The sequence below is a fragment of the Ictalurus punctatus genome, chromosome 9 (genome assembly GCF_001660625.3).
Source record: "Ictalurus punctatus breed USDA103 chromosome 9, Coco_2.0, whole genome shotgun sequence".
In the NCBI taxonomy this organism is placed as follows: domain Eukaryota; kingdom Metazoa; phylum Chordata; class Actinopteri; order Siluriformes; family Ictaluridae; genus Ictalurus; species Ictalurus punctatus.
The window spans coordinates 27,232,501-27,245,248 of NC_030424.2; the positions used below are offsets into that span (position 1 = coordinate 27,232,501).

General features: G+C 42.2%; 2 protein-coding genes across 3 annotated transcripts in view; one reads left to right on the plus strand and one right to left on the minus strand.

Moving 5' to 3' along the window:
* The window catches only part of pygb (phosphorylase, glycogen; brain), a 21,111-nt gene extending 13,667 nt beyond the window's left edge, over nucleotides 1-7,444 (minus strand). Inside the window, exons 1-6 of the mRNA XM_017476381.3 lie at nucleotides 7,087-7,444; nucleotides 2,837-2,938; nucleotides 2,180-2,258; nucleotides 1,449-1,552; nucleotides 1,089-1,220; nucleotides 421-532 (exon numbers count right to left, since the gene is read on the minus strand). Coding sequence (XP_017331870.2) covers nucleotides 421-532; nucleotides 1,089-1,220; nucleotides 1,449-1,552; nucleotides 2,180-2,258; nucleotides 2,837-2,938; nucleotides 7,087-7,329 — 772 coding nt within the window. The 5' untranslated portion in view covers nucleotides 7,330-7,444. The remainder of the gene's footprint in view (nucleotides 1-420; nucleotides 533-1,088; nucleotides 1,221-1,448; nucleotides 1,553-2,179; nucleotides 2,259-2,836; nucleotides 2,939-7,086) is intronic.
* Nucleotides 7,445-9,174: 1,730 nt separating this feature from the next.
* LOC108270073 (barrier-to-autointegration factor-like protein) lies at nucleotides 9,175-12,427 on the plus strand. 2 transcript variants are annotated; one of them, XM_017476387.3, is made up of 3 exons: nucleotides 9,175-9,270; nucleotides 9,933-10,148; nucleotides 11,537-12,427. In XM_017476387.3, the coding sequence occupies exons 2-3, from the start codon at nucleotides 10,023-10,025 to the stop codon at nucleotides 11,681-11,683; spliced, it is 273 nt and encodes a 90-aa protein (XP_017331876.1). In that variant the 5' UTR covers nucleotides 9,175-9,270; nucleotides 9,933-10,022; the 3' UTR covers nucleotides 11,684-12,427. The 2 variants fall into 2 exon arrangements, with proteins under 2 accessions (XP_017331876.1, XP_017331875.1); XM_017476386.3 differs by having other exon boundaries at nucleotides 9,985-10,148.
* Nucleotides 12,428-12,748: the final 321 nt, after the last annotated feature.

Sequence of the window (12,748 nt, forward strand, 5' to 3'; positions counted from 1 at the left end):
AGCGAGCGAGCGAGAGAGAGAGAGCGTGAGATTCTTCATGGTGTGAATGACCTGCATCTGTGCCGCATCTCTACTAATAATGATGCTGCGAGTTTAACTTTATGTTACTATGGTTACAATTGTTTACAGGCAGCGAATTAATTTAGAACGGTGATTACACCGACCAGAATTAGTTGTGGTATATATACACGGTTTAACGCACACCTTCCAGCCAATCAGAATCAAGTATTTGTACAGACCATGGTATAATTAATAATAATAATAATAATAATAATAATAATAATAAGCTTAACCTGTGTAGTAGTTGATTACGGCTGCACACTTAATAGCATTTTAATGAACTCTGATGAGTGAGTGAGTGTGAGAGAGAGAGAGAGAGAGAGAGAGAGAGAGAATGAATGTGTGTGTATATAACCATACATTCTTGAAGGTTGAAGTCATTGGGTGCTTTGGCAGACCAAAGTCTCATGGTGTTAACGGTGTTGTTCTTGTAGCCGGGGACAGGAGTGTCGTACGGCATCGCCAGGATCACCTGCCAGGGATCAACAGCACAAACAAGAGGCATAAAGAACTTTAATAAAGAATTGTCAGACTACACTGTCAAGATGGATGAAGTCCGATATTGTGAAACCCCACCTCATTCCAGTAAATAGGTTTCCTCTTTAAAAATTAACGCTTAAAAGTGAAATCAGGAAGTGTGTAAGATTTAAACTTGTCCTACAGACTCTCGGTGTGTTCCAATACTATATTTAACGCACCCTTACTGACTTCTCACTATATACCGTTTGGGGTTGGGGGTTGGGGGGGGGGGTCCCTGTTTAGAGTATCGAGTTCTTTTCAGATGTTATGCAATTTATTCTTTCATCTGACTTCAGGAGCTGCTTTATCCGGCTTCCGTGAATCTGAAACCTATCGTGCTGTTGCTTTTCTTAAAAAAAAAAAAAAAAAAGCACAGCATTCGTTTCAAATTTGGTTTCATGTAGCCAAACGTCTCCATAAACACTTAACTATGCTAGCAACTTAGAATCAGCTAAATACAGTAATCGAAGTAAATGGCTGAAGTACTGCTGAGATCATAATTCGCTCACCTGAGTGTCCACCCACTTAGGCCCGTCCTTCGTGTGCTCCACCTGGCCATAGAAATGCACCGGGAGCATGTACTCAGGGCGGGCCTTCTCCCAGGGGTTACCATAGCGCAGCCAATCGTCAGCTTCCTCCACCTGAGAAACAAATGGACCACGTAGGAGAAGGAGAACTCGTTACCGCAGGAGGATAGGCCCGAGCGGACACGGCGGCCCAGAGAATACGCTAGCTGATAATCGGGCTTAGTTTTCTATTACAAACTTTACTTATTAGCGTTAAATGCCATAATTAATCGTTAGCGTGTTTGCATGCTAAAGCTTTTAGCTAATCCAAGACTAGTCGTGAGGAATCCGCTTCGGTCGTACCTGCCAACCGTTCGAGATTTTCTGGTTGAAGATTCCAAACTCGTAGCGAATGCCGTAACCGTACGCCGCCAAACCCAGAGTTGCCATCGAGTCCAGAAAACAGGCTGAGAGAGAGAGAGAGAGAGAGAGAGAGAGAGAGAGAGAGAGAGAGAGAGAGAGAGATGGAGAGAGAGAGAGAGAGAGAGAGAAAAGATAGAACCCCCCACACACAGAGAGAGAGAGAGAGAGAGAGAGAGAGAGAGAGAGAGAGAGAGAGAGAGAGAGAAAGAGAAAAAGATAGAACCCCCCCACACACACAGAGAGAGAGAGAGAGAGAGAGAGAGAGAGAGAGAGGGAGAAAGAGTGAGAGAAAGATAGAAGCATACACACACACACACACACACACACAGAGACAGAATGAAAGACAAAACACAGAAAGAGAGAGAGAAAGATTGAGACAGACGGAAAAAGAGAGAGAGGGAGAGAGAGCGCGAGAGACCGAAAGATTGAGACAGACCAACAGAAAAGAGAGAGAGAGAGAGAGAGAGAGAGAGAGAGACAAAAAAAAGAGAGCGAAAGACAGACAAAGACAGAGGCACACAACTGCATTATAAAGGGAAATTACAGGCTTCATTGCAAAAAAAAAAAAAAAGGATATTATATATATATACACACACACAGTGAGTGTGTGAGAGAGAGAGAGAGAGAGAGAGAGAGAGAGAGAGAGAGAGAGAGAGAGAGAGATCAGACACCTGCAAGCCGGCCCAGTCCACCATTCCCCAGTCCAGCGTCTTCCTCGATCTCCTGCAGCTCTTCCAGATCCAGCCCAAGCTAAAACACCAACACGTCAGTTACCACACACACGCCATTAAACCAGTGTGTCGAAACGTTTCCCCCCTTTCCAATGCCCACATTTCTTGGCGCTAGCTTCCGTTGTTTTGTGCGGTTTATGAAACGTTGTCGGATGGAAATTCTGCGGAAACATCTCAACCCTGGTTAACGATCTAAGCTCTCCTGCGAGTGCCTTGCCGGCCCCCTGCTGATTTGACCCAGTTAGAGCGCCGTGCTAGTTCAGACATCCGACTATTGATCAGAAGGCTGTGAGTTCAAAACCCAACACTGCCAAGCTGCAAGTGTTGGGCCCTTGAGCAAGTCCCTCAACTGCTCAGTCGCATAAATGAGATAAAGGTAAGTCGCTTTGGATAAGGGTGTCGGCCAAATGCCATAACTGTAAACGTGTAACCAATGGCAAGTCTAACACCGCTCACACAGTTTACCGACTTTGAACCGTCTACTACAGGGTTACACTAATAATTCATTAGAAGGTAACAAAAGCTATGGTCACGAGCTGCTGCTGCTGAATAATGCCTGAACTGTAAATAAATTGGGGGGGGGACTGTAGGATTTACCTGGTAAATGGCTTCATCACAGGCGTTCTGCAGGCCGAGGTTAATCATAGTGTTCTGCAGGGTTCTGCCCATGTAGAACTCCAGAGACAGGTAGTGGATCCTCTGAGATAGATAGAGAACAGGAGCATTAAACAGTGTGTGTGTGTGTGTGTGTGTCTGTGTGTGTGTGTGTGTGTGTGTGTGTGTGTGTGTGTGTGTGTGTGTGGCTCAGAAGTCCAGACACAAGTGATATACACACTGTTAGAGACAGAAGAGTACTTAAGTAATAAATAAGTAATGAAGAACTGCAAGCTGAAAGCAACAAATCATCAGCACAGTTAGAGAACACACACACACATCTGTCAAAATACAGCTGTTTATCACATCAGACTCATACAGCCACCAGCGTTGGTTAGTTCCTGTTCACACTTATCACAGTGATATATAACAGCTGTAAAGTCAGTCTCTCTCTCTCTCAAAGTTAATAAAACATCCTGAAGACTTTCCTTTGTTGGAAAATGTAGTTACTGCTTTACCTTTACCCGACTGTTCCAAAGCGCTGACACTGGAGACTCCTTCCAAAAATGCTAACAAACAAACGTCTCCTTGCAGAAAACTTCAGCACCGCAATAACGGTGTGCTTTTAAAATCAGCTTATGTGGAGGGTCTGATGTACAGTTTATTATGATACACTTTACTAATATATGGTGGGTATGGTCATGTATTTATATCAAATGTTTCATGTTGTTTTCAAATAAATAAATAAATAAACAAACAAACAAACAAACAAACTGTGCAAGCAGATTTGCGAACATTTTCTACGGTTTTCGATCTTTAAATCTTTTTCTCAAAATCAATCTTTTTAATGTTACCATTTTAATTAATTGATTGATTAATTGATATACACGACTGAGGGACTCGTACACGACTATTACAAAAGGTGCAAACATTCACTGATGCTCAAGAAGGCAACACGATACATTAAGAGCCAGGGGGGGTGTAAACTTTTGAACAGGATGATCGGTGTAAATGATTATTTAGTCTTCTGGGAATATATATATATATATATATATCTTATCTTATGCAGCTTCTGAAGGGCTGAACTAAATGGGGGCGAGGAAAAGAAAAAAAAAAAACAACAGTTTACGCCGATCATCCTGTTCAAAAGTTTACACCCCCCTTGCTCTTAACGGATCGTGTTGCCTTCTTGAGGATTAGTGAATGTTTAAAGATGCTGGAAAAGATTTTTCTGAAGAACAGCGGGCAGTTTAACTGCTCAGGACAAACAAGGGACTCGTGAAGAACTCTCACAGAACATTCAATAAGTATCGTGTCTTGTGGATTACATATAAAACATCTTTTATGCGAAATAACTTACTCAGGGCAGCACAAAATCAACGACAAAATGCTATTTTTATCCTCGCTCTTTTACTTTAAAATTAATAAATAAATAAATAGATAAATAAACAACACTCTGCACGTTGTATAACTCTGAAAGACCTCAACTGTATATATTGCAGTGCATATGGTGCATCTTAAAAATGTGTACCTTCTAAACGTTTCGTGATATGATATTTCTTTATTGCTTAACAGAGAGATATCAAATCAGCTTTCCTGCAATCAGTCGGAGCACAGAGGTTCCTTTCAGCCACTCCGAGTGAACCCACTCGTGACTAAAACTCTGGAGACGTTTCTGCCTTTTGGCTGTGGTCCAGGAAACAGTTTACTTTCTGGATTCTTTGAGAAGTTCTGCCGAAGTGCTCGTTCCTGCACACGACTCGGGCCTCGCACTTTGACATTCAGGTTAAATTCTTTCAAAACGGGGAGCGTGAAAATGAGCCTAATGTTCGACCAGCTTTCTCAGAAATGTTTAACGTACACCGAACAGAACAAACTCCGAGATGAATTAAGAATTCAAGGCGGTAATATTTTGGAGAAAGTCCGTTTTTATTGCCGTTATGCTTTCCTGGCTTGACTGAATGGTTTAACTGTCTGGCTTCAACCCAACCAGGCTAATGTTTCACAGCGGAGTCACCGTACAGCCGCCGTGAGACGCGGGACTTCTGACGGCTCGTCGCTGGAGTGAAACTGCAGAAATCAGTGTGCAGAAGAAAATCGGGTTATGGTGAAATCGAGAGAAGATTGTGAGAAGTGTGATGAGGAAACACTCGCAGGTTGTGAAGGTGCTGAAATCCTGGTGTACTGATTTACGAGGTGAGAACGTGGGGGGGGGGGGGGGGGGGTGAAGAAAAAAAAAGTGAAAAGAAACAAAACCCAACAAATTAAGGTTAGATGATGGATTCAAATAGAGAGGTTGGGGTACAATTCGGTCAGTACATTACACAAACACTGGCCAATGAACATTACATCCTAAGCTCAGTCAAGAGATGATGCAGTTTTCTCTTCTGAAGTATTTCTGAAGGTTCACGACGAACATCCCGAGTGATATCACATAACACTGGTCATATTTCTCTTCCCTTCGTACAGATTGAGAAACAGTCTCTTTCCTGCTTTAAACAGTAGCGTTTGTTGTTGCGAGAAACGCCCACCGTATCAAATCTCTTTTATTTATTCATGACGTCCCTTTCCCTGTTCCCATGCTTCCCTGTTCTATCACTGATAACAAATAAATGTACATTCAAGCAACGATTAATACGGCTGGATCAAATGACGATACGACGTTGATAATGTCCGAGCAAGGAATTAAAACGTTCGACTATTGAGCCTTTGAGGAATTATGAATTGTAACTGTTTGCCAATTGATGTCATAAAAGAGGAATAGAAAATAGAACATTAAAGCTTACACTGTGACACATCACACTGTTGTTGTTTAGTTTTCTAGAACAGAACACCGCCTAAGTGTTTAATTCCTTACATATTGCTCAGCGCAGATAGATATATATATATATATATATAAAATGATCCAATGATATACCTAAAATGCTTTTTAAAAAAGGTCCACTATATCCAGGTAAAAATGTACCATTGAGGGTACCACCCCAGCAACGAGGACAGGTACCGAGTACTTATTAGTACCCTTTGATTCTGAGAATGTGCAAAAGCAAACATGCCTTCAAAAATAACGAAATTTTCTACATTTTAAAAAAACCTTCTACAAAGACGAGTGAACAGCCCTGAACTAAAGAAAGCCAATATTTGTCATTTAGGTTCATTCTGTATAACATAACACCTCACTGATCAGGCCAGACAGCTACTAGTCTAGGCTCTTGTGGCCTCACAACTGGACTACTGCAACGCAATACTCTCAGATCTATCAGCCAGCTCCCTCGCACCCCTTAACACTACTCTCAGGCCTATCAGCCAGCTCCCTCACACCCCTTCACACTACTCTCAGGCCTATCAGCCAGCTCCCTCACACCCCTTAACACTACTCTCAGGCCTATCAGCCAGCTCCCTCACACCCCTTCATATAATTCAGAATGGAGCAGCACGCCTTGTTTTCATCCAGACCAAAAGGATCCACGTACAGTACAAGACCTTGTCTGGAACAGCACCACATCACTCTCCTTGAGGATTACGTTCCGTCTCATAACCTGCCACGTGATCAGTTAACGACCGACGCCTGGAACCACCTAGACAGTGAGGCACAAGGTCCCTTTCCAGAACCTTCAAACTGACTGTCCCTCAGCGGTGAGACGAACTTCCAAGTTCAATCCATCACCATCTCCAAAAAAGCGCCTAACGTAACGTTCTTTCATGAACTCTTAACTAACCCCTAAAAAAAAGATTATATATATATATATATATATATATATATATATACACACCATGACACCTCTGTGCACTTTGCTCCTCTAGCACTCAATTAAAAAGATCTTCTCTGGTACTTGCCTTGTTCTCTGCTTGATGTATGGCTTTGCTTGTATTTCCTCATTCTGCAAGTCGCTTTAGATGATATGTAAACATCATCATCCTAACCGTCTAGCTTTTATAAGAAAAGTCATAAAATAAAAACACACCTAAGACTAAATTAGTGCAAAGAAATAAAATAAATAAATAAATAAATAAATGGGTCTAGGGTGACAGTTTTAAACATCTGCAGGGACAATCTCATGCATTTTTACATATTGACAATTCCTAATGGTCACTACAGGCATGTCCTTAATGGATCAGCTGGCATTTAGACTATTCTTGTGCACTTTATAAGTGTTTATAACACCGTCCTGGACTATGGAGAAGTCCAGGAAGAAGTGTAGCACTGCACTTCCTGCACAACAAGGAAGCAGAAACTTTTGTTTGTCTGTTCGCACCTTGGGGTCTTTCTCGTAGTAGTGCTGCTGTGTGCGGATCCAGCGGCCCACCAGGTGATCCCGCACCGTGTGCGCCAGGGCGAAGTAGTAATCCCGGGGCGTGGCCACGTTCCGGTCCTTCACCAGCGTGAAGTGCAGGTGTCGGTTGAAGGTCTTCTTGATCTCCGCCACGTCTCCGAGACCCGCGATACCGCGCACGCTGATCTGTTTGCGCTTCTCTTGGTCGCTCAGTGGCTTCGCCATATCGGAGAGGAGAAAAGAAACACCGAGAGAGAGAGAGAGAGAAAAGAGAGAGGAGATCCAGCTGAGAGAGACTCTGCAGACAGCAGCTGAGCAACACGAGACACGCCCCTAAAGTCAACTAGCGGTGCGGAGTGGGCGGGGCTTATTGTATGTGCTGCGCTCTGATTTGATAGTCGAGCTGTTTTGTGATTGGCTGAGCGACACGTTCGTCACTCCAACGGACAGAAGTAGGAAGAAAATGTACGAAAAGAAACGCGCTTTATGTTTATTATTGCTTGAAACTTAATCATCATCATCATCATAATAATAATAATCAATTTACTCATCTTTATTAACATAACACTTTTTTTTGAGTGTTAAAAAAAATCGAGACAAAATACCACCGTCATAAACAATATGCTTATGGATAAATAACTTTTTATTTATTTATTTAAAAAACAAACAAACAAGGGATCATGGTTAAAAAGAAAGTAGACTATTCGGTTTCAGTTACATTTCCATCCATCCATCCATCAATTTTCCACACCGTTTATCCCACACAGCTCGCAGGAAGACTGGGACCTATCCCTAACTCACTGTAGGGCACAATCACACACACACATTCACACACTATGGACGATTTGGAAAATGCCAAACAGTCTACAGTGCATGTCTTTGGACTTGTGGAGGAAACCGGAGTGCCCGGAGGAAACCCCTGAAGTACAGGGAGAACATGCAAGCTCCACACACACAGGGCAGAGATGGGATTCGAACCCCCAACCCCAGAGGTGCGAGGCGTGATCCCAACCCGGAGGTGCAAATTTTTGCACAACGCTATTCTGGTTGTCATGATCTTCTCCGCCATGCTACTGTAACACCCATCGGCCTTAGAGCTCCAGTGTAAAACTAAAAGCAACAAACACACACCATGACTTGGCTGATTGACTGCATTTAGGGTAAAAGGGGAATGCCACGTAAACACCAGCAATTTCAAACCACAGCTACTCATGTAAATTGTACACTGTAGATGTTTGGACTAACAAGACGTAACAGGCTGCACGGAGAGTCGTGAGGGTCAGTTCAAGGTCATAGAGGGACTAAGAGTTGGTAATGATCTCAGTAAAATCACTGTCTTTCAAACTATGTTTTAATGTGATACTAACACAGACCGTCTGTATAAGCACATTTAGAGTTACTTCGTATTATCCACACCTACCATATTACTTCTAAACAAGCATTACACTTTATTTAATGAAAAAACCCTAAAGGTTTCCTTAAAGATCTAGGATTGCTCCAGACTGTCTCACTGACAAAACACATAAAAGTACCCTGAGGAACCTTTTTATAAAATCATGAATGGTAATGGTCATTTTAACAAGAACGTCAATCTAAAGTCTCCTGACGAGACCTTTATTTTATTAGAGTGCACAGATTTTTCATGTAAGATGTCTACACTCAGAGACTGTTCATTTAAGGCTGTTTTTAAATATATACAGTTGTGCTCATAAGTTTACACACACCTTGCAGAATCTGAAAAATGTTAATAATTTTTTTTTTATTTGTTTTATTATTGTCAAAATGTACAGACTTTCAGCTGTTTGCAATGAACAAATCAAACAAAAGTCAATTGAAGTAGTTCGACACAATTAACGCTTCTAGCAGTTTCCCCCCAAATTCAACTGAAAATGCAACTATAATCATTTCTCCAGTTTCAAAATCATTCAAAAGATCAAAACATGTAAGCGTTGAAACAGATTCACTTTCACGCAGTTCGAAATGAACCATGTGCTGGTCATAATGCGGGTTCTTTCTCCTGATTGGATGTTTTTAAAAACATGATTCACCTGTGCAGGTGAGAGTGAGACACGTGATTAGAAGGTAAACCCATCAGGAGTCACTGTTACTGCCACTGAAACACGGGTGTGAAGGGAAATTAAACATCACCTACAGTTTACTGCAGAAGTAAGTAAAAAATAATAATATTAAGCCAGAATTGTGGACTTGCTTTTGGTTTGGTTTGTACTTAGCACAATTGATATATTGTATAACGTGTGGATGAGAGTGTTGTCCTGAGGTATTGTGCTCATGAAGCTCGGTTTGTATTTCGTAGAATGTGATGAGTAAGGACTGGATAGATTCATGTCTTTGTTGTGATGCTTGGTACAAGTTGTATTGAAGCAATTCTAAGATCTCTTCCAAGAGATTTTGGGTTGTGTTCTCAGTAACGTTGTTGTAAAGAGTCTTGGAAGATGAATTGTGATTTCAGTAAAAACCACATCGAGGTTCTCAGCACAACCCTCAATACACCGAGTGTTTCGTTCCTACATTCGTGTTCTGTGAGGATCTTTGTAAAAATGGTGTCGTCTTCATGGAGATGGTGATGATGCATTGTTTCTTGGTTTCCTGTTGCCATATTAACACAGGGGTATTTACTATGATGTAAGAAACCACTGGCCGTGTTCTGGGCTACCTTGTTTTATTGACCGATCAAAACCTGCTTTTATTTTCTTTGACATTTGGTCTTGGATTTTTGACTTATATTATAATTAAAGGTCACTAAGTGATCAAACTTCACGTTGCACCAAATGTTTATTGGGCATTTCTTCGTGATGTTTCCGTTCCAGATGTGCTCTTGATGCTTCCAGTGTAGATCTTTAGTTTCACTTTATCTTGCAGTCACATTTCTGAGAGCAGCCGCTATAAGAGAACTTGGGATGTCGAGCACCTCTCAGAAGCACAGGGACTTCGTCGCCGAGCCGATGGGGGACAAACCGGTCACTGCTCTATCGGGCATTGGAGATGTTCTGGGCAAGAAGCTGGTGGAACAAGGCTTTGACAAAGTGAGCTTAATGTCTGGCCTACAACATGGTCTTGGGAACAGATGATGTGAGCTTGTAGTCCCCCCTGTCTTCTTTTTTCTTCTCTCCCCTTCTCTCTGTGGGGTTCTTAAGGGTTCCTTGGACATTTAAGCACCCCCCCCCCCCCCCCCCCCCCCCATGGGGTTCTTAAGGGTTCCTTGGACATTTAAGCACCCCCCCCCCATGGGGTTCTTAAGGGTTCCTTGGACATTTAAGCACCCCCTCCTCTCTCTATGGGGTTCTTAAGGGTTCCTTGGACATTTAAGCACCCCCTCCTCTCTCTATGGGGTTCTTAAGGGTTCCTTGGACATTTAAGCACCCCCTCCTCTCTCTATGGGGTTCTTAAGGGTTCCTTGGACATTTAAGCACCCCCTCCTCTCTCTATGGGGTTCTTAAGGGTTCCTTGGACATTTAAGCACCCCCTCCTCTCTCTATGGGGTTCTTAAGGGTTCCTTGGACATTTAAGCACCCCCTCCTCTCTCTATGGGGTTCTTAAGGGTTCCTTGGACATTTAAGCACCCCCTCCTCTCTCTATGGGGTTCTTAAGGGTTCCTTGGACATTTAAGCACCCCCTCCTCTCTCTATGGGGTTCTTAAGGGTTCCTTGGACATTTAAGCACCCCCTCCTCTCTCTATGGGGTTCTTAAGGGTTCCTTGGACATTTAAGCACCCCCTCCTCTCTCTATGGGGTTCTTAAGGGTTCCTTGGACATTTAAGCATTCTTTCCAACTTTCTACAGAGTTCCTACTTGGACTCTCTTCTGAAAGGGGAGCCCTTTGTATACTCAACATTTAAAGATTCCCAGAGATGCCACATTACCAAGTCCTGATAAAACTTCAGATTATTATTATTATTTATTTTTTTTTTTTCAACCGAGACATTCTGTTTCTTAAAGATTTTGAGGTAACCGTTTAGATGAGGTTCAAATGTAAGAACGGTGAAAACCTTAAACAACGGAAGCTGTATAAACGTGTAAAACTGCTAAATCTGATCGTTTTGCTAATAGGGTTGGCGCAAATAATACTTGCAAATGTATTTGCATTTATTACATAACTGCCTGGCTTATTTTCCATCTACAAGCAGTATCAATGGGTGGAAACACAACATGTGGCGCTAGTCGTCAAACAGAACATGCAATAAAATGTTAAATGGGCAGTGGAATACAGTAGCAGTGAGCTGTGACGAACTGTCAAAGCTTTAATAACAACAGGAGAACACTGCTGGGAAGATTGTCTAAGTATTGGAGAGGAACTAGGTATTTTGGCTCCCAAGTTGCATAAAGGAGATGTGATCTAGTGTAGGTCTTGTTGAGAACGACCTGTAAACATGCTAATACTTGATGCTAATCAGTATCACTCCTGTATGTTTCAGGCGTTTGTGGTGTTGGGTCAGTTCCTTTTGCTGAGGAAGGACTCCGAAATGTTCTCCGAGTGGCTGAAGGACGCCAGTGGGGCCAATTCGAGGCAAGCGGCCTCCTGTTCTCAGTGTCTGACCGAATGGTGTAACAACTTTCTCTGAATCTGGTGGCTTCCCCCCCCCCCCCCCCCCCCCCTTCTTCTTCCTCTTCCTTTCAGTACTTTCCCTTGTAGCCATCATGGAGCAGTTTTAACCTTTTGAACAAATATCATCTATGCTTTTTGTCTTCCACGATTCGCGCGTCAGAATTAATGCTACATTCGATGTCATTGTATTAAAGTGTGTAGACATATGGATGGTTCTTAATAGAATATTCAGCTGACTTTAAAGAATAAAGTTTGGAGAGAATTTTCAGCCGGTTTCAGCGACTTAACCCAATGACTTACTTGTCGCTTGATTTTGATTCTCAGTTTGAGGGGTGGTGGTGGGGGTGGGGGGACCCTCCAAATGACCAATCAAGTTAAATTTGAATCACATGTAAAGGGGGAAACAGCTGAAATACTGGGAGTACGGTTTAAAGGTGTGCTCTTGATCCACCATGTGCTATTTTCGCTCGAACGCTTGACTCAAAATGCACTTGATTTTACCCAACGAATGAAAATGGGCAAGTTTGAACAGGGAAACTAGTGAAATGAGGCAGTGCATAGGATTGAGAAATGCTGCGACATGTCTTTGTTGCTAGAGTCTCCTCTGAAAGTGTTAGCAAGGCGAAGCCAGTGTATCGCAATAAACAAAAGCGCTGGCCTTGCTGTTCTGTATACGCTTTTAAGTGCAAATACATATGTTTACATTGTATTTAGTTGTTAAAATAGCATATGTATGAGTAAATATTGTACAAATCACATACATGACTGCATAATATATTTATATTTTCTTTATTGGGTTGTACAATTATACATTCATGATGGACTATAGTGGTTCATATCCTTGTTGTTTTGTTTTTGTTTGTTTTCTTCTGCACTAAGGGAGATGTACAGTATGTTGATGTACACTCTCAGAAATAAGGTACCAGACTTGCTGAGGTGGAACCATCAAGCGCACATCCTTTTGTATCTTTAGTATGCAATTTTCCCTGGGCTTTTAAAGTTTTAATGGGACTCGGTGCCCCTTTCGGTCCAAATATGTCCCTTCAAATTCTTTCTATTGGTATACTTATTAAAGCTACAT